Source organism: Nicotiana attenuata, chromosome 3 (assembly GCF_001879085.1).
Source record: "Nicotiana attenuata strain UT chromosome 3, NIATTr2, whole genome shotgun sequence".
Taxonomy (NCBI): domain Eukaryota; kingdom Viridiplantae; phylum Streptophyta; class Magnoliopsida; order Solanales; family Solanaceae; genus Nicotiana; species Nicotiana attenuata.
Window position 1 is genome coordinate 65,047,460 of NC_031991.1, and position 22,662 is coordinate 65,070,121.

Sequence of the window (22,662 nt, forward strand, 5' to 3'; positions counted from 1 at the left end):
GGATGCTGCTGCTAGATTGATAGAAACAAATGTCCATAAACAAAATAATTACCACTTCAGACACGCCGACAATGGGGCAACAAGAGTCCAACGAGAAGTAGGAAGAGCAAGATACACTCTCCGAAAGGGACCCAATTAGGGTTACGTCTTCCATGCACAGAAGTAAATGCCTTTCAAGCACAAATAGTGATCTCCCCAGCCATGGATCCTCTGTCAATGACAAAAAAGTTTCATTATAACCAACAAACCTAATTCACTGCAGACGTGTTATCAACCTAAGAAAATCACATTTATGTCGACCAGTAATTAAGCACTCCAACGCAAGATGGACAATTGTTTCCTTGTCCAACAACCTCCAAATCTCCCCAACCCCCCCAACCCACAATCGAAAAAAGGAGGAAACAGGAAAAGTGGAAAAAAGAACTGAAACCAAATTACCTACGCAATCAAAGGAGACATAAAGAGAGAACAACAAAAAGGATGCTATTTCTGCTCGCAAAAATAGATGCACGGCTTAGGAGTAAAAAGAGTGTTATTTTTCTGTAGCATGGAGGGGACGAGGCAGCATAGATCATCTGTTTAAGCTAAATAATGGACTTCTGCTGCCTAGCTAACTAAGTTTCATGTTTCATAACACAGTGTTCTTTTTCTTTCATATTGGTGCTACTTACGGCCATCTTATTTCCGCTGCCAATCAAGTTAAAACTTCTTTGGATAAAGTAAAAGTATTTGATGTTGTAACGAAACGAAACGATACGGAAATGCTTGCAAACAGGCCACCCTTTCTTTACACCAAAAAGCCTTACTAACTAAAAACACTTAGCTTTGTACAACAGAAGAAGCAACATCTCAATGATGAATATCTGACAGAACAAGAGCGTAACCTACTCATCAAACAATATGGCTATTCACTTTTTCTTGACATCAGCACTGAAGCAATAAGGACAACTCAGTCCATGTTCGACTGCATCAGTATATGGATGAACCATATAGAAAACTGCAAGAGCAACTAGAAATACCTTTAGAACTGTTGCACCAGAACATCACCATTGCATACTGAAGGATGCTCATCTTTAAACCTCCACAAACATGCCTTTCAAACAGATCAGCCTGAACCTGCTCTAAACTGTCATTCAAATTTCCAAAACCAGCACATGATGAAGTAGAAATCAAAGTAGACAGCACAAAACTTGAAAATTTTGTCACATAACCAATTTTGACGTACAGAGCCTAGATAGATTACCTTTGCAGAGAAAAATTATTTTCCACCACACGTGAATCAGCAGACACCAATATAGATAAAAGTTCTCTGGAAATGTCTATGCTTCTGGTCACGAAGAGGTAGGTTGTTTCGCATTCGAAGCACACTCTACTTAAAAGAAAAATGGAACACAATAAGGTCTTTGGAAATGTACGAGGCAAGCAAAACAAAAGGAAATGAAACAGAACCCACAAACCTTATAATCTGGAGTCCCAAACCCACAAAAATCTTTCTCTTCTGTTCAACACCATGACAACCAACTAATTTAAAGCTTGAACCTGCTAAAAGCCAACAGATAAATAGTGCTTGTAAGTATGCAGAATCATTTGAGTCTCAAAAAGTATGAACAGAAAGAACAAAAACTTCACATCTTGCAAAAAGTTCATACCACAGTAAAGCTAACCTGACCCATCACATGAGTTTTCAAGGAGTAGCAGATGCAACTTATGCTCGCTGCTCAAGGTGACAGCAACTTCACTGTAGGTTCAGTAGGACACAGTAAATAATTTGGGAAGAAAACAGTAGCTGAAATAACTAAGGCTCACAAAAGTATATGCATGGCAGTGCCTAAAAGAAACTACACCACAGAGAAACAATCTCTAGATGATCTCATTGAGGCATATGATATGTTTTAGCCAAACTAGAGTCAATTCCCACATGGCAGAAAACACTGGAAGATTATATCTAGGCGTCCCATGATATTTAGCAACAACACGCTCAAACTTTAGATAATATTATCATCTTGCATGGACCAAAATAATTGTAGCTTCTTCATGGAATATCTATCTAGTTTTACTTTTGAGACTTCCTTCCCATGCATGACATACTTTAGAAAACTTTTTCCACTGAGACCAATTTTTTCCTGATGAATCAAATAATCATTTCATTTAAGATATGAATCAACGTGTCTCAAAAGTTCCAATATTTTCTCTTTTTTACTGTTTTATATAAATGCAAGTTGCAATAATTTTATCACTGAGCTTCTTTCAACTTAGTCCAGTTAAAAGAGCCAACGACACTTGCGCTTGATTCATAAACTTAGTTAAGATTTTCCTTCCTTAACAGAAATTAGTATATTTAACCTTCAAAAGGAGTTAAAGAATTCCATTTAGCCCTTTTGCGGGCAAGGCAGCAGAATTGAACTCCCATAAATAGGTTCACCAGCTTTTATAACCCTCTGTCACATCCTGCAAACTTGGGAACATCCTTCACACCCTTAAAAATGCCATGAACACTGGAAACCACTGTCTCCAATCCACGAACCACTTCACATTGCAATGAGATAGCTGAGCATTCTTAGGCGAGGGTGTGAAAACTGACAAAGAAGGGTTTTAGAGCAGTGGCAGCTAGAAGGGGTTCAAGCTTAGGTTAATATGTTGATACATAATTTTGAAGGAACAAAATGTGCAAGCTGATTATTTGAACACCAGAATGCAGAGAGGAAAACTAAATAATTTTAAGACACAGGGGAAAAGAGCAAAAAAAAAGTTTATATATAGAGTGGAAATTAGAATTGCCTCCCAAAATTGCCAGCAGTTAACTGACAAGCTCATCACCATTTATCAGAAGTGCACATAGTAGACAATTTAAATGTCTGCTGTCCACAAAGCTCTATTCCAGTTAGATTAAAGATTTCAGGAATGTTACATCTACCTTTCAATGCACTGAGATCTTTCCTCTAGCAAACAGTTGCATATAATATATCTCTGACAAGATTCATCAACTCCAGATTTTGCAGCCTTTTTGCTAAAATAATTCTTAATTAGATTTTCCGCCCCCCATAATGATGGGTTGCTCTTGGCATGAATTTGCCTGCCACAACTATCAAGGGTTATTCTCATCGCACTTTGGCAGGAAGCTCTCTCTGAAGTAAACTGTGCTTCAACCCCCACAGCATCTCGAAGACCATTTATATCCACACCTGGTTTTTTGGCTTCTGCTGTCTTATCATCTTCATTTTCCTCACACAATGAGATTATTCTCCTAGCAGGTTTCCTCCGACGCTTTTTCTTCTCCAACCAATTGACGTCCTGCGTCATAACTTGTTCACTTTCAACACCTTGTCTGCCGGTAGAGAAATGCCCTTGCGAGGAGGAAGCATCTGATGCTCTGACCACCATGCAATTAGAGTTTCCTTCAACGCCTAAACTTGCTGGGAATCTACAATTTATTCTTATTGGATACAATTTTTCATGGGATACATCCATATGCAGATGAACTGGTGAGCGGCTATCCACAGTCCTCTCTGAGAAGTTGCTGATAGGAGATTGATCAACCAGGAACATTGAGGTCAATTCAGGGTATTCATCATCACTGCAGCTCGTATCACTATCAGAAGATGCAACTGAGAAGGACTCAGCGGACAGCTGCAGGAATTCTTCTTCCAAGTTTTGGCGTCGATGCAGGATATCCTCCTTGTAATGAGGAGGTGATCCTGTGCTAGCCAAGGATGATTGAAAATCCAAAATATTATCAGTATCAGTAAGTGGTGGAATATTGATCTTGGCGCTCATTTTAACACCTCTTTGAATTGAGAAGGATCCAGATTGTGGGAGTATCGTAGTTGGATGTAGAAGCACTTCATTATTTATAGGTCTAAAACTATCCTGATGTCGGCTTCTAGTAATCTCAACGGACTCTCCTGTGTTATTGCGGAAGATTTTGGAAGCTGCTTCACCAATTTGGTTGGGGTACTGAAGCATATTGATATTAGCAGACGTCTCTGCAAATGAGTTGTCAGATTCTAGTATATTTGTGCTGCTGTCATCTCCAGAAGCCAGCATAGAGTCGGATAAATATTTTGAGGTCTCTCCGAGCTGTTTTTCTCTAGTCTGGGTCTTAAGTTCGTCATCTCTGTGGTTACTGGAAACAGTCTCTTTGCCTCTAGCAAGACCAACAAAATTGTCAGAAGAGTCATTTATCCAATCTTTGAACTCCTGTAGCCATACATCAGATCTTTCCTTCTTCATTTTCTCGATACGGTTCATCAACTCAACTATTTCAGCTTCCTCATCAGAAAGGGCATTCTCCTCCTTGCTTTGGTTGTCGATATCAAGAGACACAGATTCTATATCAGAACAAATAGAAGTATTCTGTTCTTCCGTCTCGATACTAGCAACACGTGAGAGCTTCTTCTGCGATAGGTATATCAAGGTGAACTCAGAATTGCTGATGGATATAGTAAAGCAAATTAAAAATGAGAACCTAAGGAGTTACTCACCCTTTTTGTATTGATACTTCCTTCTGTTTTGGCCCCATCTCTTGCCGGTGAATAAAATCCAAAGCTAGCAGGCCGCTTTTGCCTGCTGGCAATGATAATTTGCCGCTGCCATAACTCACTTGTACAGATTTTCTTTTCATCTAGCTCCATCTGTAGTGTGCAATCATGGAAGAAAAAAAATGGGCAAGTCCGAAGATAAAAGTTAGATGAAAGGCAGATTCCTCTGTAAACCTCTGAGCAGAGGATGGACAAAAAGAAAATTTAGATACAGAAACCGACAAGTGATACTGATACATAAAAGATTTCAAACGGATAACTCACCTTCTCTGGATTTGGAAAGAAACTGAACACTTGAGCTCTATACCAACGAGCATAGCACAGAGGATTCCCCTCTAGCCACAAGCTTTGAAGAGATGACAGGCCAGCAAGAATTTCCATCTCTAAGAAATTGGAGATTATATTGTACGAAATATCAAGCCCTTGAAGTGACTTTAAATTTTCAAGTCCACGCAATGTTGTTAGAGCATTGTTCCTCAACACAAGCTTAACAATGTGACATGAGACCTGCATTTACAAAACCATCATAAACCAACATGTTGTAAGCATTGTCCCATGTACTTCATACTCGTATAGACTTCACGCAACAGTACAGAAAGGGTGCTGGAACAACAAAAACTATGTCACATCTATCAACATTGTAGAATTAGCACAGGATAAATAGCAAATAGTACTTCATGAGAGGCTTTTAAGACCGGCTAATTTATGACTAAATATTACTTTGCGCCTCTTACGACTTCGAACCCTCCGAGAAATGGATATAAGACCAACTTGGCCGAAAAAAAGATCTTTGAGACTATACTCTAGTGACGTACTATCCTTCATCGCAGCTAAAGTAGAAAGTTTTTGAACACTATCGATTTAGTTAAGCCTTTTCTCCTATCCTTTTTCTTCACTCCAGCAATGAGGAGCATGGAGTTTCTCGAACTAGTCAGATAATTGCCACAAATGCAATTTTACCACGTCATTTAGAGTTGATAGTGCAAGTATTCATGACTGCTCCAAATTTCATTAACTCTGGATCCTCAATCACCATTATTTGCATGAATATGGGCTGTGCTCGAGAGGCTATGAACTGATTGGTCATCGTAACACGCATACTGCTCGACTTTATGAAGATTCCATTGGATTCTAGAAGCTCGAAGCATTGGTCAGGCACGATTCCAAAACTTAAGAAGTTCTATAATAGTAATGACCAACAAGACGTGAATTTCTTTTCGTACTCATAGCGAATATTGTTCTTCGAACAGACAATAAAACAGTATTGCATCGAAATCTTTATGCCATATTTACCTCAATAAAGGATGCAACATTTCTCAGGTGATTAAACCCCAGATCCAGATGCTTCAACTTGGTGCATTTGCGCAGATTATCCACTTTAGCAAACTTATTTCTGCTCAAATCAAGAGTTTCAACAGCAGGAAGAAGTTGCAATGACTCGTCCATCAGTACCAAGCCATTACGAGCACATGAAATAAATGACAGCTTATTCCAGTGTGGAGAATTCTTTATATCAGCAATTCTACTAGCAAATATATGCCTAAGAGCATCCTGAATTAATCCAATCAATCACACAGTCAATATGCTTAACCAAAATAAATATATAGCACATGTAATTCAATTCACAAGCAAATATATAAACTCACAGTTGAATTATGACATATTAATTTCTCTAAAGTATGCCTTAATTCCAAAAGTCCTCTAGCGGCAGAAGTTGACAGATCACATCCTCTAAGTTCCAAAACTTTAAGTCTACCAAACGGCAAAAGAGACAACGGCGTCGGGTCCCGGGCAGGAGGCGGCAGCACAGAGACAACCTTAAGCGATGTAAGAAGGCGAAGAATCCGGCGAAGCTTCTCGAGCGCACGGTGGTCACCTAAATCGGACACGTAAGCACGCAAATAATCTACAGGAGCTCCTGAAAGAAGACTCTCAAGCTCCGATAAGGCTTCGAGCCTTGAGTGCACGTAGTGAAGCCCAATTGGATTCAATTTAAGCACCAAAGTCCCTTCGATCAATGATTCCACATTGTTTTCGACGAATTTTACGAGTGAATCTAAGTATCTATCTCCGGTTACAAGCACCATCGCAAAATTAGGGTTCCGGTGATTTGAATTAATGAGAAAAAGGGGGTTTTGGAGGAATTGAGAGCAGAGAAACGGCCATGGCTGTTGTGTGTGTCTGTGTGAGAATGAATGACTTTTGGGAGGGGGCCGGTTTTGGGTTAATGATTGGGTTTAGACCGGTGGGGGTGGGGAGGTTAGCGAAGCAATTTGCTGGAAGACACGTGGCGTGTTGGTGTGGGACCATTACGCGTTTATCGGACATAATCCTCAAGAGTCAAGTCCAGCGCAGCTATAACGTAGTAGAGTAGTATTTAAATTTCCAGCACACGTCGTCCCAATTTCTATTTGGTCAATTAGATGAAATCTCCTCTGAATTTTGTAACTTTGTAATCGCCGCATTTGAAATGATAATTGATGTTAATAACCTAAATTGTGGATGTCTATTATTACTCCAAGAGAGTGGTGGTAAAATACTTTTAAAAAAATAGTTAAGAATCATATTATCCTTCTGTATTTTATCTGTATTTAATATGGGTCGGACGGAGGCAGGATCTCCACGAAGGGGATTTAAAAAAATTTTTTAGTAGCTAGTAGGAATTGAACCTATGACCTTATAAAGATCTTGAACCCCCTTAACCACTAAACTACACTTTTGGATTGTGTTAAGGGGGTTCAAAACTTAATATATAGAGGTAAAAATAGATTTTGCCTTATATATACAGTGTAATTTTTTGGCGAACCCCCTAAATCCGCCCCTGCCTACCCGTTTACCACCATTACTCCAAGAAGTTTGCAATCAATGCAGAAGTTTTACAAGCAAATAATAGCTCGCACGTAGCTTATGCAGAAGTTTTACAAGCAACTCATACAGACAACTTGCTGTTGGACTTTAAAGGCATTGGGCTTCAAAGACTTTAAGCATTAGGCTTTAAAGTCTAAGAGTGTGAATTGGAAATGGTGAGAAATAAAATGGAGAGAAATGAAAATTTGAATAAAGTGAGCTTTTGACTTGCACTTTGTCCCTCATTGGTGAGGGACAACTACATTTGTGTGCTTATATATAGAATCACTTCTTAAAGCTCTTAAAAGGAGTTGAAGAGAATGAACCCTCGCGCCGTCGTCGCTCGCTCGCTCGGCTCGGCTTTGGATTTGGATTTGTCAAATGATCGATAAGATTATTTTTGGACAAAATTTATTTAATAATTAATTAAATGCCAGATCACTGCTGAAGATTCAGAAGGATAGTCTGGCCGCGGTCCTGGCGTAACCGCGGCAGGACCGCGCCAGAACACTGCTGCAGATTCAGAAGGCTAGTTTGGCCGCGGTCCTGGCGTAACCGCGGCAGGACGCGTAAACTTTGGAACAGACACCTTTTCCAGAACAAACATCACACCTCTTCCAATAATTACCTATAAATTCTGAGGCATGGCTTCTTTTTTAATATACCAAAAACATTACACAACTTCCTTCTTTCTGAAAATACTGCATTCTAATTCGCAGTCTCTCTCTCTCAAATTCGTAAGTGTGATTTTGCTCCGTTCTTTGAGTTCGTTGGTATCCTGCAGTTTGTATTGCCACTGTTGCAGGAAGGTTTATTCCGTTTCATCCTGGGAGGATTTAATCCATTACCTTGGCAACTTGTGAAGGGGTTAAAATTCCTTAAGGACGCACAAGCAAATTGTGGACTCGGAATATTTCTTATTCTTTACTGTTTTCCAGTTTCTTTTATTCTTCTAACAGTTTTCTGATTTTGTGTTTTAACACAGTAGCGAACGACAAGCTTAAGGAATTTTATCTAACGTTTCTGTGTTGAAATATATATTAGAAACTGTTATCTATAATTTGTATACTGGTTTGGAGACTAAAGCCTTCGTGCTTTCTACTCCAATAATTGTTCTGTCCGGTTTAAAGTATATCAAAACTTCACCGGAATAATAAACGTACGGGTTTGAAGTATATAAAAACTTCACCATTGTTACGTGTTGTATGTTTGGTTTGGTATTCAGTTTGAAGATATCAAAACTTCACTGATTTAACAAAGTTCTGTTTTGTTTCCAACTCTACAGAAAAATGACGAATGAAAACCAAACTAATGGAAATGTTGCCGGAACGGGTGCTACTGTTACGAATGTTGCTGCCTCGTCAAGCCGTTCAACTCCTGCTCATGCTATGGCACCAGCAGAAAAACCCGGAAAGTTTTCCGGTATCGACTTCAAACGCTGGCAAATGAAGATGCTCTTCTATCTTACTACGTTGAGTTTGCAGCGATTCATCAAGGAGGATCCTCCGGTCCTGGCTGAAGACACTCTGGATGATGAACGATTTGTTGTAACTGAAGCATGGAAACATTCTGATTTCTTGTGCAAAAACTACATTTTGAGTTGTTTGGAAGATAGCTTGTACAATGTCTATAGTGTCATGGAAACTTCAAAAGCGTTATGGAATGCGCTTGAGAAGAAGTACACGACTGAGGATGCCGGACTTAAGAAGTTCGTGGCTGCAAGGTTTTTGGATTTCAAGATGATTGACACTAGGTCGGTCATAACTCAAGTCCAAGAATTACAAGTCATTGTGCATGACCTCCTTGCTGAAGGTATGACCCGAATCAATAATTTTATTAATAAGATTTATCTTGTTATTAATTATGAATTTATTATTGAAGGTATGGTCATAAATGAGGCCTTTCAAGTTGCCGCTTTCATTGAGAAGTTACCTCCGTTGTGGAAGGACTTTAAGAACTATCTAAAACACAAGCGGAAGGAGATGACACTTGAAGACTTGATTGTTCGTTTGAGGATAGAAGAAGACAACAAAAATGTTGAAAAGAAGTCACGTGGAAACTCGACAATAATAAGGGCTAACATTATTGAGGAGGTGCCACAAAATAAGAAGTGAAAAAAGGCTTCTGGACCAAAGAATTACCCAAGCAAGAAAAAGTTCAAGGGTAATTGCCACAAATGTGGAAAATCTGGGCATAAGGCCGTGGATTGTCGTGCACCAAAGAATGATAAGAAGAAGAAGAATCAAGCTAACATAGTTGAAAATGCTGAAGAAATGGAGGACTTGTGTGCCATGTTGTCTGAATGCAACTTGGTAGGAAATCCTAAATAATGGTGGATAGATTCTGGAGCCACCCGCCATGTTTGTGCTAACAAGGAGTTATTTTCTTCTTATGCCCCCGCAGGACTCGACGAGACAATTTTCATGGGAAATTCGTCTACAGCCAAAATTGAAGGAGTTGGCAAGATTGCGTTGAAGATGACGTCGGGAAAAATAATGACTCTAAACCAAGTTCTCCAGGTTCCAGAAATTCGCAAGAATCTTGTGTCTACCTCACTTCTTGTCAAGAATGGATTCAAATGTATTTTTGTTTCTAATAGTGTTGTACTAAGTAAGAATGATGTGTATGTAGGAAAAGGTTACCTGAATGAGGGCCTTTTTAAGCTAAATGTAATAGCAGTTCCTATCAATAAAGTTAATGCTTCTTCTTACTTACTTGAGTCAAACACTTTATGGCATTCACGCTTAGATCACGTCAACTTCAAAACATTGCGAAAAATGATAAATTTAGAAGTATTGCCAAAATTTGATTGCATTAATTCCAAATGTCAAATATGTGTGGAATCAAAGTATGCTAAGCATCCTTATAAGTCCGTTGAAAGGAATTCAAGTCCTTTAGACTTAATTCACACAGATATTTGCGACATGAAGTCAACACCATCTCGCGGTGGGAAAAAGTATTTTATTACTTTTATTGACGATAGCACAAGATATTGCTATATTTATTTACTTAGTAGTAAAGATGAGGCAATTGATGCTTTCAAGCAATACAAGAGTGAAGTTGAAACACAACTAAACAAAAAGATCAAAATGATAAGAAGTGATAGGGGTGGCGAATATGAATCTCCTTTTGAAGAAGTATGTTTGGAAAATGGCATTATTCACCAAACAACTGCCCCTTACTCTCCACAATTTAATAGAATTGCGGAGAGAAAGAATCGAACGTTGAAAGAGATGATGAATGCGTTGTTGATAAGTTCTGGTTTACCATAGAACTTGTGGGGGGAAGCTATACTTACAGCTAACCGAATAATCAACCGTGTACCTCATAGTAAAACACAGTCCATTCCTTATGAAAAATGGAAAGGAAGGAAGCCTAGCTTGAAATACTTCAAAGTGTAGGGGTGTTTAGCTAAGGTACAAGTTCCTAAACCTAAAAGGGTTAAGATAGGTCCAAAAACGGTTGATTGTGTATTTATTGGATATGTAACCAATAGCAAGGCATATCGTTTTCTGGTTCATAAATCAGAAAATCCTGAGATTCACGTTAATACGATAATAGAATCAGATAATGCTGAATTCTTTGAAACTATTTTTCCGTTTAAGAAGGAAAGTGAAGTGACCTGCTAAAAGTCAAAACGACTTCGGGAGGAAATAATGGATGATATGCCTAATGAAGAAAATCCGAGAAAAAGTAAACGTCAAAGGACATCTACTTCATTCGGTCCAGATTTTCTGACTTCTCTGTTAGAAAATGATCTCGTACCTTCAAGGAAGCAATGTCTTCCTCAGAGGCACAATATTGGAAAGAAGCTGTCAATAGTGAAATAGAATCCATATTAGAGCACCATACTTGAGAATTGGTTGATCTTCCTCCAGGTAACAAAACGTTGGGTTCTAAATGGATTTTCAAGAAGAAAATGAAAGACGATGGTACTATTGACAAATACAAGGCAAGACTTGTTGTCAAAGGATTTAGACAGCGAGAAGGTCTTGACTATTTTGACACATACTCGCCGGTAACAAGAATTACATCCATTCGGATGCTAATAGCGTTAGCCGCCTTGTATGATCTTCAAATCCATCAAATGGATGTAAAAATAGCCTTCTTAAATGGCGATTTAGAGGAAGAAATTTACATGGACCAACCTGAAGGGTTTGTGGTTCCGGAAAAACAAAAGAAGGTGTGTCGACTTGTTAAGTTTCTTTATGGACTAAAACAAGCACCCAAGCAATGGCATGCGAAATTTGACCAAACAATGTTGTCAAATGGCTTTAAGATTAATGAATGTGATAAATGTGTTTACATTAAGAACGTTCCAAATCATATAGTCATTGTTTGCTTATATGTTGATGATATGCTAATAATGAGCAAAGATATTGCTGACATTCGAGCTACTAAGCGTATGCTTGCTAGTAAGTTTGATATGAAAGACTTAGGAGTTGCCGATGTAATTCTAGGAATTAAAATCCAGAGGACTCCTCAGGGTCTAGCTTTGTCTCAATCACATTACGTGAAAATGGTACTTGAAAAATTCAAACACTTGGAATTTAGAAGTGCAAGAACTCCAATTGACTTAAATCATCATCTTATAAAGAATAATGGTGAAAGTACGTCTCAATTGGAGTATGCTCGTGTGTTGGGAAGCTTAATGTACATCATGAACTGTACACGACCTGATATAGCTTGTGCAATAAGTAAACTTAGTCGATTCACAAGTAATCCAAACAAACATCACTGGATGGCAATGAAACGAGTTCTGGGATATTTGGAATATACCCAAGACTACGCTTTGCACTACAATAAATATCCTGCGGTTATCGAAGGATATAGTGATGCAAATTGGATAACCGGCTCAACAGAAACAAAGTCCACAAGTGGATATGTTTTTACTGTTGGTGGAGGAGCAGTATCTTGGAAGTCTACCAAACAAACGTGCATCGCTCGCTCTACAATAGAATCAGAGTTTATAGCTTTGGATAAAGCCGGTGAAGAAGCTGAATGGCTTCGAAATTTCTTAGAAGACATTCCGTTCTGGCCAAAACCTTTGGCTCATATTTGCATACATTGCGATAGTGAGGCTGCAATAGGACGGGCAGGGAGAGTTATGTATAACGGAAAGTCTCGTCATATGCGACGAAGACATAACACTGTTAGACAACTACTTTCTAGTGGAATTATCACTATTGATTATGTAAGATCAAAGGATAATGTAGCGGATCTGCTTACAAAAGGCTTAACTAGAGAGGGAGTTGAGAAATCATCTAAGGGAATGGGACTATGGCCGATGACAAGTCAACATGGCGGTAACTCTACCTAGAATTTTGGATGTTCCAAGATCTAGGTTCAAGGAGCTCAAACAAAGTTGTGATTGACCGGTTCAACATTGTCAAAGTAAAATCTTTGGTCCCTTTTCGTGATGACGACAATGTTCAGTAACAAGGATAGAACTTTACACGTTCTTTAATGATTACCTAAGTTTGATGTGGTATTTATCAAATAGTGTCAATCTAAAGGATTACACGTTTAGGAATCACCTATGTAAGTGTGAAGTGGAAGCCGCTTCAATGAGAATTTTGTAAGGCCAATTCTCTACACACTTATGAAACCAGGCGATGTTCATGGCTGAAATGAACACAACAATGAGAACCAAAAGACGGTTAAGGGTTGGTTGTGTGACATATGGTTGTCTAGGTATACGCTAAAGTTCGACGGTTCAAAGATATCAAATCTACCAATTGACCGAGTATATCCGACATATGTTCACTACGGAAAGTTCAAAGGGAACCTACTTATCCAGATGCGATTAATCCTTACTTGCAAATCACACAGCTTTCATCTATGATCATTCTTGTTGCAGCCATTCCCATTCATGTGGGGGATTGTTGGACTTTAAAGGCATTGGGCTTCAAAGACTTTAAGCATTGGGCTTTAAAGTCTAAGAGTGTGAATTGGAAATGGTGGAAAATAAAATGGAGGGAAATAAAAATTTGAATAAAGTGAGCTTTTGACTTGCACTTTGTCCCTCATTGGTGAGGGACAACTATATTTGTGTGCTTATATATAAAATCACTTCTTAAAGCTCTTAAAAGGAGTTAAAGAGAATGAACCCTCGCGCCGTCGTCGCTCGCTCGCTCGCTCGGCTCGGCTTCGGCTTTGGATTTGGATTTGGATTTGTCAAATGATCGATCGATAAGATTATTTTTGGACAAAATTTATTTAATAATTAATTAAATGCCAGATCACTGCTGAAGATTCAGAAGGATAGTCTGGCCGCGGTAGGACCGCGCCAGAACACTGCTGCAGATTCAGAAGGCTAGTTTGGCCGCGGTCCTGGCGTAACCGCGACAGGACGCAAAAACTTCTGAACAGACACCTTTTCCAGAACAAACATCACACCTCTTCCAATAATTGCCTATAAATTCTGAGGCATGGCTTCGTTTTTCACACACCAAAAACATTACACAACTTCCTTCTTTCTGAAAATACTGCATTCTAATTCGCAGTCTCTCTCTCTCAAATTCGTAAGTGTGATTTTGCTCCGTTCTTTGAGTTCGTTGGTATCCTGCAGTTTGTATTGCCACTGTTGCAGGAAGGTTTATTCCGTTTCATCCTGGGAGGATTTAATCCATTACCTTGGCAACTTGTGAGGGGGTTAAAATTCCTTAAGGACGCACAAGCAAATTGTGGACTCGGAATATTTCTTATTCTTTACTGTTTTTCAGTCTCTTTTATTCTTCTAACAGTTTTCTGATTTTGTGTTTTAACACAGTAGCGAACGACACTTGCAGGTAGCTTTACAAAAGTCTTGCAGCAGCTTTCTGAAACACGCAGCTTGCAAATTGCTTATGCAGATAGTTTAAAAGTAGCTCATGTAGGCAGCTTACAAGTAGTTTCAGAAGAAAAAACTGGCAACAGCTTTCTGAAAAGCCTTGTAGCAATTCTCGTTCTTCTATAATTACGAAGCCAAAATAATTCATTTGGACGTTAATTTAAAGTTGAATAATATATTAGTTCTCTCTATATTTTTCTTTGATTTATTTATTTTACGGTATTTATTTATAACAGTTTCTTTGTTTTGATGTGTTGTACTTGTACCCTGAGAATTGATGTTTCTTTGTTTTGATGCCCACATGTACAGAAATTGACAAACTTTGTACATCGATTATTTGGATCCACTTGCATTAAACGAGACATGGGAGATTGTACTTCCCAAGTATGTCCTAAATGAAGCAAAATTAGTGGGCGTTTAGATATAAGAATTGTAAAATTTCAGAAATAGCGAATTTTTTATTAAGTAAAAATTATATTTGAAAATTAGAGTTATGTTTGGACATATATAATTCGGGTTATTTTTGAATTTTCGTGAATGATCTGAAGTGAATTTTGAAAACTAACTTTTTGAAGTTTTTCACATTTTCGATAAAAATATTATGGCCAAATGCTGACTCGAAAAAAAAGTTTATGGAACGGGCCCTTAAATTCTCTGTTTTAGGCTGACAGAAAGATTAGATATTAAGTTGTTATTCTACTTGCTTCTTAAATTAGATTTCAAACGTCATTATTGGTGTCCTAATATTTTTTGCGTTTCCACTAACTATAAAAGGAATATATTTCTTGTTTGGTAAGGAATTAGAAGAAGTGACGAAGTAAATATACATTGATTATACGTATGTTAAATACCCTTACACGTCAATCTTTTCAAATTGTTTATTTTTTTAGTCACTTCCAAACGTACTAAACTTCAGAAAATAAATCATCAATAGTTCACCAGTTACATAGGAGAAGTAAACAAAATACACTAGTTTATATTTCCTTAATCATACCCTTCCATTGAACAGTGCACTATGCCCATTAATAAGCAAATAAAATACGTACTTTTAGTATCTTTAATTTATGCTTACATATTTTAACCCCATCAAATTCACTTATCATAACATGTGATTAACTAAAATACAAAAATGTTGTACCATGTTTTATTACTTCTTACATATTCCGACATTGACCTCGTTTTCATCGAATCTTAGCAATGTCTTATTTATAAAATCAAAATAACCTGACACCATTCACCCATCCAAGGTAAGCAGAGAACAATAGTGGTCCTATGAGCATTAATTTTGAGATGCTATTTTACTTTCTGTCACCTAGTTGCTTAAACATAAGTAGTCATGAATGTGAGAAGTTTCGTGCAATGGCATCAATTCCACCCAAATCAATAAACTTGGAGAGATCGAAAAGTTGTTGGTTGTTGGTTGAAAGGATAACTACACAGTGTAGTCATTCCCAGAAATAGAAGTCGATAAAATATATAATTTTTATATATTATATGTGGGCTATTTCTTTGCAAAACTATGCTCAATTTTATATGTGGCCATTCCTTTTTTACAAGGTCTACTTTCACACTGGACCAAGCCTTTAGATTGTTTAAGTAGATTTGGGCTAAGGTCGTTGTGTTCCTGCTTTTATATATAGGAATTTTTTTACATTCCTATCCCATTTATGAAACCTTTTTACCCTACATATTTAAGGTTTGAGTAATTTACATTTAGTATACTAAATTACCATTTATATACCATTATTTAAAAAAAGGATATAATTAATAGGCATTTATATCAGACATAATTTTAGGACTTCCCAGTTCTCTTTCCTTTCAGTTCTACCCCACCCCCTCCGCACGTTTCACCCCTAACTCCCCCCTCCCCCCACGTGTTACCTTCACTCCCCCACGTTCTGCGTATGTGAACTTCTTTACAGAACAAAATTTACCCACCTTCTTCATTTTCCTCCATTTGAATTCTTATTCTTCAAAATTCTTTCCCATTTTTAGTCAAGTTTAAGTTAAACTATGAAGAACATCAAATCTCCCAAAAAATTACCTAAAAAAACGACAGTAGGTGATATCCCCTCCTTCGATTTGGGTGTTGTAACACCAAAATCACCACAAAATCCCTAAAATCTATGCATGCAATGGAACCTACTACTCAAAGTTCATCTCCTAGACAAATCCGTGCCGAGAATAGAACAAAGCATTTGCACGATGTCGATGCTGGAGGCAGTGGTACACCAGGCGGCAAACAACTCAAAAGAAAGGGTAAAGAGCTTTGTGTAGATGATGATTTTGTGGACGATGTCCCTAAAATTCCTAGAGTAAAAAAACCCAAGTTGTCTCCTTCTTCCTCAAAGCAAAAATCGAAGAAACAATCCAAAAATCACCCCAAATTGGTTCAAAAAAAAATTTGGCGAAGGTAAACATTATTATTTTCCTTTCCAGTTTTGTAGTTTTGTTTTGTATGTCAAAATCTCTGTTTTAAGTGTTTTGGTAAATTGTAGATTAGTTGTCTTAATTTTGTAGGTTATTCTGTAGATGTGATGTTTTACAGTTTATAATTGTAGGTATTTTGTAGTTGTCTTGTATTTATATTATCGTTATATTTTAAATGTTGAAACAGAGATGTATTTACTTTCTTATTCCTGCATTTTTTTCTTCCTCATTTGTTTTTACCTATTTGTGTAGTGATGGTGTAGTTATATGTAGATAATATGTAGATTAATGCTTCATTTTATTGCATTTTACTGATGTGAAATAATTTATCATTTTTTGCAGAATGGACATTATTTTGCCCCACAAAATATGGATTATGGTGTGCTTAGATTCCACACTTTGTGTGATCCTAGCATTCCTAGCCAGATAAAAGAGTTGTTGTCTCCAAATGTTTTAAAGCTTTTTAAAAATACTTGTTTTGGTTACTTACTGTCTCTCCCCTCCATTTGCATGCAAAACCAAGCTATTCATCTCCTCATGAAGTATGAACTGTCTAAGTCTAATGAATCATTTTTTTCAGTCAACTTGAAGGGGGGAAAATTGAATTTTTCATTGAGAGAGTTTGGTTTAATTACTGGATTAAATTGTGTGAATCAGTTTTCAGATTTTGGATACACTTCTAGTTATGTTAGCAAGTTAATGAATAGCTATTTTCCTAACAAAAAAAGAGTAGAGAAGTGGTATTTGAAAAACATAGTGACAAATAGATCTTGGGTAAATGATGAGGATGCAGTCAAGTTGTGCATTCTTTATCTTTTGGAATTTTTTGTTTGCCCTTCTGACAAAGACCATGTGTCTTTTATAGACAACTTTAGGTTCTATTTGGTGGAGTCTGGTCAGTTTGAGTCATACCCATGGGGTATTAAATCTTTCAATCAGGTTAAGGAATCTGTTAGGCATTGTCTAAATCCCCGCGTACATTCTTATCTAATACGGGGATGCTCATTAACCTTGCAAGTATGGCTTTATGAGTGTTGCTCGACCGTCAACACGGAGCTTGCTATGAGGTCTTCTGACTCAATACCTCGCATATTAAGATGGTCAGCTACTAAGGGGCAGATTTGGTTAACTGCCTTTGAGGAGAAGATGATCAAGCCTGAGTGGATTAAGGTATTTTTTTCAGTTTTGGTTACTGTCTACATATACATTCATAATATTTACAATCTGTCTACATTTTCTTCCTTAGTGGAACTAACTGGTTTTTTTTCATCATTCAGTTCACAAGCATAACTGAATCTGGAGAAGAGATTGGAGTGCTTACTCTGCCAAACAAGATTCAATATGAGGATGAACAAGTTGCACAATCATCAGAGGTTCCAAATGTTGATTCTCCAACATTGGAACCCAAACATACAGATTGTCAAGAGGACAAGGAATCTGTGGCTAAGAAGCTCAGGAAGCTAGAAAAGGGAATTCAGCAGGTAATATTATTAATTACAATATATTTACATATTAGCTACAATTTATCTACATTTCATAACAGTTGATGTAGTATATATTGTAGTTAAATTGTAGTATAATTCTATATTTCTATATTTTTAACTTTTAGGTTGATGGAAAGTTAGCGGATTTTAGGAAGGCTGTATTTGAGGAACTCCATAAACTGAGAGTGTTTATAGATGATTCTGTGAAGAGTGTTTTGAAATTGGTAAAAAGGAGCTATGATGTGGATGAGGCAAAGGTAAGAGTTGACATATATTTATATACCAAGACAAATTATGACATATGAAACAATATACAACCTAACATTAAATCTTCAGTTTGCTGGTAGTTCAACCGAAAACAATGACCAAAAACAAGGATTGAACAACCAATAATTTCATTGCAATATTGGTGATCAAGTGCATGCAAGCACAAGCAACACAGGTATTTACAAAATACCTACAAATATATACACTTATTATAAAACTTTATAGAACAAAGTTTTATTATTCACATTTTATCTACAACTTCCTACCTATATCTACAACTTTCAAGGCAGCATTATCTAGTATTATTTACCTTTTTTAATTATAAATTAAGCTGCAGTTTGTCCAGAACATGTTCCAGGACATGTTGACTTATATCCAGAATTTCAAGCTGATGTTGATCAAGCAGGTATAAAATCATGCTGTCATTCATAATAAATACTCGTTGTTTATACAATTTTACATTCCTGTTAAGTCATTTATGTTTTATGTAACAGATTGAAGATGTCAATGTACACTGCCCAATTAACTGTAGCAGCTCAGACAGAACAAGTCAATGAGAAACAGCTAAATGAAGGTGAAGATGCACAACATGTGGATGAAGTTGGTTCTGAAGGATCATGCATTGATAAGAAGTGTGTGACATTGGATGACTTTGAGTTGCCAGACAACTTAACACAATTAATTAAGTTTGGAGAGCCCATACCAGATGAAGCAACCCCTATTCATCCGGGGAGAAGCAGGCAACTGGGGAAACATGCACGATCACCTTTCATACCTCTATATAGTTCTGGAGGCAGCAGCTCTATTGGTCCTAAATTTTTCTACCTCAAGCACCCCTTCATAACTCTTATAGGTGAAAATGCAGATTCTGATGTGTTAGATAAGTTCAACAAGTGGTTATACCACCGTACTGACAAAGTTTCTAAGAGGTATGAATGCTTAGTTTGACACTGTCATTTCAGCATTTTAAAGTTTACATATGTAATTCATTATGTGATTTTTTTGATTGGACATTTATTTGTTGTTAAAGGAGGAAGGCTCCCTTTTCAATAAAGGATAACCAAATCAAGCCTTGGTTAGACCTTGGAGTTGAAAAGGTGGATAAGAAGGACTGGTTTTATTCCCTTGCTCACCCCGGACAAGTCCTCAATAACTCTGTAAGTATCAAAGAATAAATTCACAAGATATATTCTGGCTTCTGTTTTGTAGTAGAATTGTAGTTATTACATGATTGTAGTTAATTTGTATTTATGCTGTAGTTTAAGATGAAGACTTACAAATGTGTGCTATAGTTTGAATGTCAATATTATTGAGACCTTATGGTAGTTTGCTGTTTTCCATGTGTTGCTGTGTATAGCAGCTAAAGTGTAGCTATTTGTTAGTTTATTTGAATTCTGGCTTTTTAGTTTAAAATGTATCTGCCTTGTTGATAATTGTAGTTACAGTGTAGCTTATAGTAGATTTTATTTTATTATGCAACACATTGATGTTATTATGTATTACCTGAGAAAAAGAGGCAAATATGGCCCCAACAACAACAACACTAGGTTTACAACAACCGATTGCTTGTTCAAGTCAAAGATTGAACAAATCTATGAGAAGTTCATAAGTACTCCACAAGAACAAAAGTTTCGATTGTTAAACACGATGATGATGTCGCAGAATATATTCTTGGGTATAGAATTCTTGCTAATGTTGCCTGGGATGAAGTTGACTATGTCATCATGCCCGTGAACATTGTAGAGAAGTTCCATTGGTTGTTGGTCGTTTTCGACATAGCGGACAGGCAACTTTATGTGTATGATTTCATGGTGTATTCACACAACCATAATGCTGTTGAAGCATGTGTTGATAAGTTTTCAATCATTATCCCTCTGTATTTGTCTTGCAATGATTTCTACGGTAAGCGTAAAGACATTGACTTCAAGACCACAAAGGCATACATTGAGAAACCAGTTACATACCCTCTCAACATACAGCGGTTGGTTGCGGAGATTCCACATCAAAAGGAAGGATCACTGTAAAAAAACTATTCTCTCTTTCTAAATGGTTAATTATTATTTTTTTATAATCATTTGTTAAATAATTAAATTTTTGTGTCTTATGCAGCGATTGTAGGGTATTTGTGGCTGCTTTTGCGGAGTATGTTAGCCTTGGAGATTTGTCAATCCCTTCAGAAGACCTTTCGGATATCGACCAACACCGTACACGCTATGGAGCTCTCCTATGAGACTATGCTACAAAGAAGCAAGAAGATGGGTCAATCAGTGAAAGTGAGGTTACAGGAAGGCTAGCAAGGAGAAAGGGTGCTCCTGCTTTGAATGAGAAAACTAGAGTACAGAGAAAGAAGAAATAGAGTGCTATTTTCCTAGTTTACTTGATGCCAATTTGTAATTGAAGGAGAATACAATATTTTATGAACAAAATTTTTATGTTTTTATTGCAACAGACTTTATTGTTTTGTTATTTTATGGCAATATCTACATTTTGTGAAGAATCAATGTAGTTATTGTATATAAATTTTGTATTTGTATATCATAATTTCTATTTGTTTACCTTATGTATATAACTGTCAGTTGAAGTTAAATTACACAACAAAAAAATTAAATAAATACTCCAATCATAGAAATGTGTTATCCACAATGAATCTGCAAATTGTCCACAAAATTTTACAAAGACTACAATTTAACTACATTTAACCTACATTATATCTACAATCTGAAAACACTTTACATGAATTTACTTTTTAATATCAGTTTTATTGTAGATAATAAATATTAATACAAAATTACACTATATCAAAGACAAATTTAGATGCCTGAGAAGATACATAAAAGCATATTAAACACACATAATAAAATTGTAGTATACTTCATAACGATCTTTAAAAACTTAAACAATTACACAAAAAATGTAGATTCTTTAACTCACTAACAGTAACTACAAAATAACCATTCTAACTACATGATATTTTTTTTTTTGGGTGCATTCTTGCAAGATAGTTTGTTATGCCCTTCACCTCCACAGTTTCCACATGACACCTTGTACTTCTTTGACTTTAGTTCATCATATGTTTTGTATCTTTCCTTTTGAGGTCTTCCTGACTGCTTTTTCTCTCCCGTAGGTGGTTTTACTACTTCATCAGATATATGTTGTGGCACATTCTATTTGCTTTCATCAGGAAGGGGATTTACTGGTATTTCATATGTACGGAGTAGGCTCTCCCTTGTGTAATACGGCGAGCAATAATTTTCATATCCTTCATTCCTGTCCCTTAAAGCTGCCAAAGCATACACACATGGAAGTTCATCAAGTTGGAACTGGCCACAAGTACATTTCTTGTTTTCAAGACACACAATGTACCGCTTCACACCATCTATCACAGTATAGATAAGATCTGTTGAAGCCCTCACCTACAATTACATAACAAACAGAAATAAAGATATTTAAAATTCATAAAAATAGTTTATCTACAATTATTATCAACTTATCTACAATTTATCTACAAATGATCTACCATCTACAAATTAACTACAGTGTGTCTACAATTTATCTACATTCTGGAAACATTTTATATAAAAATATTATTATTCTCCACAAAATAAAGAGATCTTACCCTAAGTTTCTGAGATAATGTACTGTTTTTCTCCAATTCTTTGTTGAATTTGTACCCAAGGTATATGAAAGTACCCTTTGCCTTCAACAACTTCTCTTTCGTCCTACGTTCAAGAAGTGTCCTCATATACTCTAATAGGTCAAATATAGGCAGCTCTCTTGCATATTTTGTTACAGCATTCAACGACTCTGCGATGTTTGATGTCATAGTCCAAGTTCTATTCACCGTTGCATGTACTCTTGACCATCTATGATAGCCAATATCATAGAGGTATGATTTAACATGAGGGTCTATCTCTTCAATCTTCGACATCCTTTCATTAAATTCATCCATAGTGTATGATCCTGCTGTAGCAAAGTACAATTCATTTAATTGTAGATGACCCTTCTTGAACTTTGCCCTTATATTTGTCCAAATATGCCACACGCAAGAGTAGTGTGGCACGCCCGGATAGACAATTGATGTTGCCTTCAGGATACTCTCATTCCTATCTGAAACAACACACATTGAAGTTCTTTCACCATATGCTAGCTTGAATTGCTCAAAAAACCACTTCCATGATGCATCGTTTTCCGAATCAACCACTGCATATGCCAAAGGCAATATTGTTCCTACATTATTAATAAAAAATTAATTAACTGGCAGCTT

The 22,662-nt window shown here is 36.8% G+C and overlaps 2 protein-coding genes across 2 annotated transcripts in view; both read right to left on the reverse strand.

Annotated features, from left to right (window-relative positions):
* The window catches only part of LOC109223951, a 7,638-nt gene extending 872 nt beyond the window's left edge, over positions 1-6,766 (reverse strand). The window contains exons 1-10 of the mRNA XM_019388458.1: positions 6,185-6,766; positions 5,832-6,089; positions 4,803-5,045; positions 4,482-4,631; positions 2,915-4,395; positions 1,665-1,738; positions 1,458-1,539; positions 1,244-1,369; positions 1,020-1,126; positions 53-210 (exon numbers count right to left, since the gene is read on the reverse strand). Coding sequence (XP_019244003.1) covers positions 53-210; positions 1,020-1,126; positions 1,244-1,369; positions 1,458-1,539; positions 1,665-1,738; positions 2,915-4,395; positions 4,482-4,631; positions 4,803-5,045; positions 5,832-6,089; positions 6,185-6,625 — 3,120 coding nt within the window. The 5' untranslated portion in view covers positions 6,626-6,766. The remainder of the gene's footprint in view (positions 1-52; positions 211-1,019; positions 1,127-1,243; positions 1,370-1,457; positions 1,540-1,664; positions 1,739-2,914; positions 4,396-4,481; positions 4,632-4,802; positions 5,046-5,831; positions 6,090-6,184) is intronic.
* Positions 21,563-22,347, reverse strand: LOC109224445. Its single transcript, XM_019389026.1, has 2 exons — positions 22,015-22,347; positions 21,563-21,811 (listed from the first exon to the last, which is right to left on the reverse strand). The coding sequence occupies exons 1-2, from the start codon at positions 22,345-22,347 to the stop codon at positions 21,563-21,565; spliced, it is 582 nt and encodes a 193-aa protein (XP_019244571.1).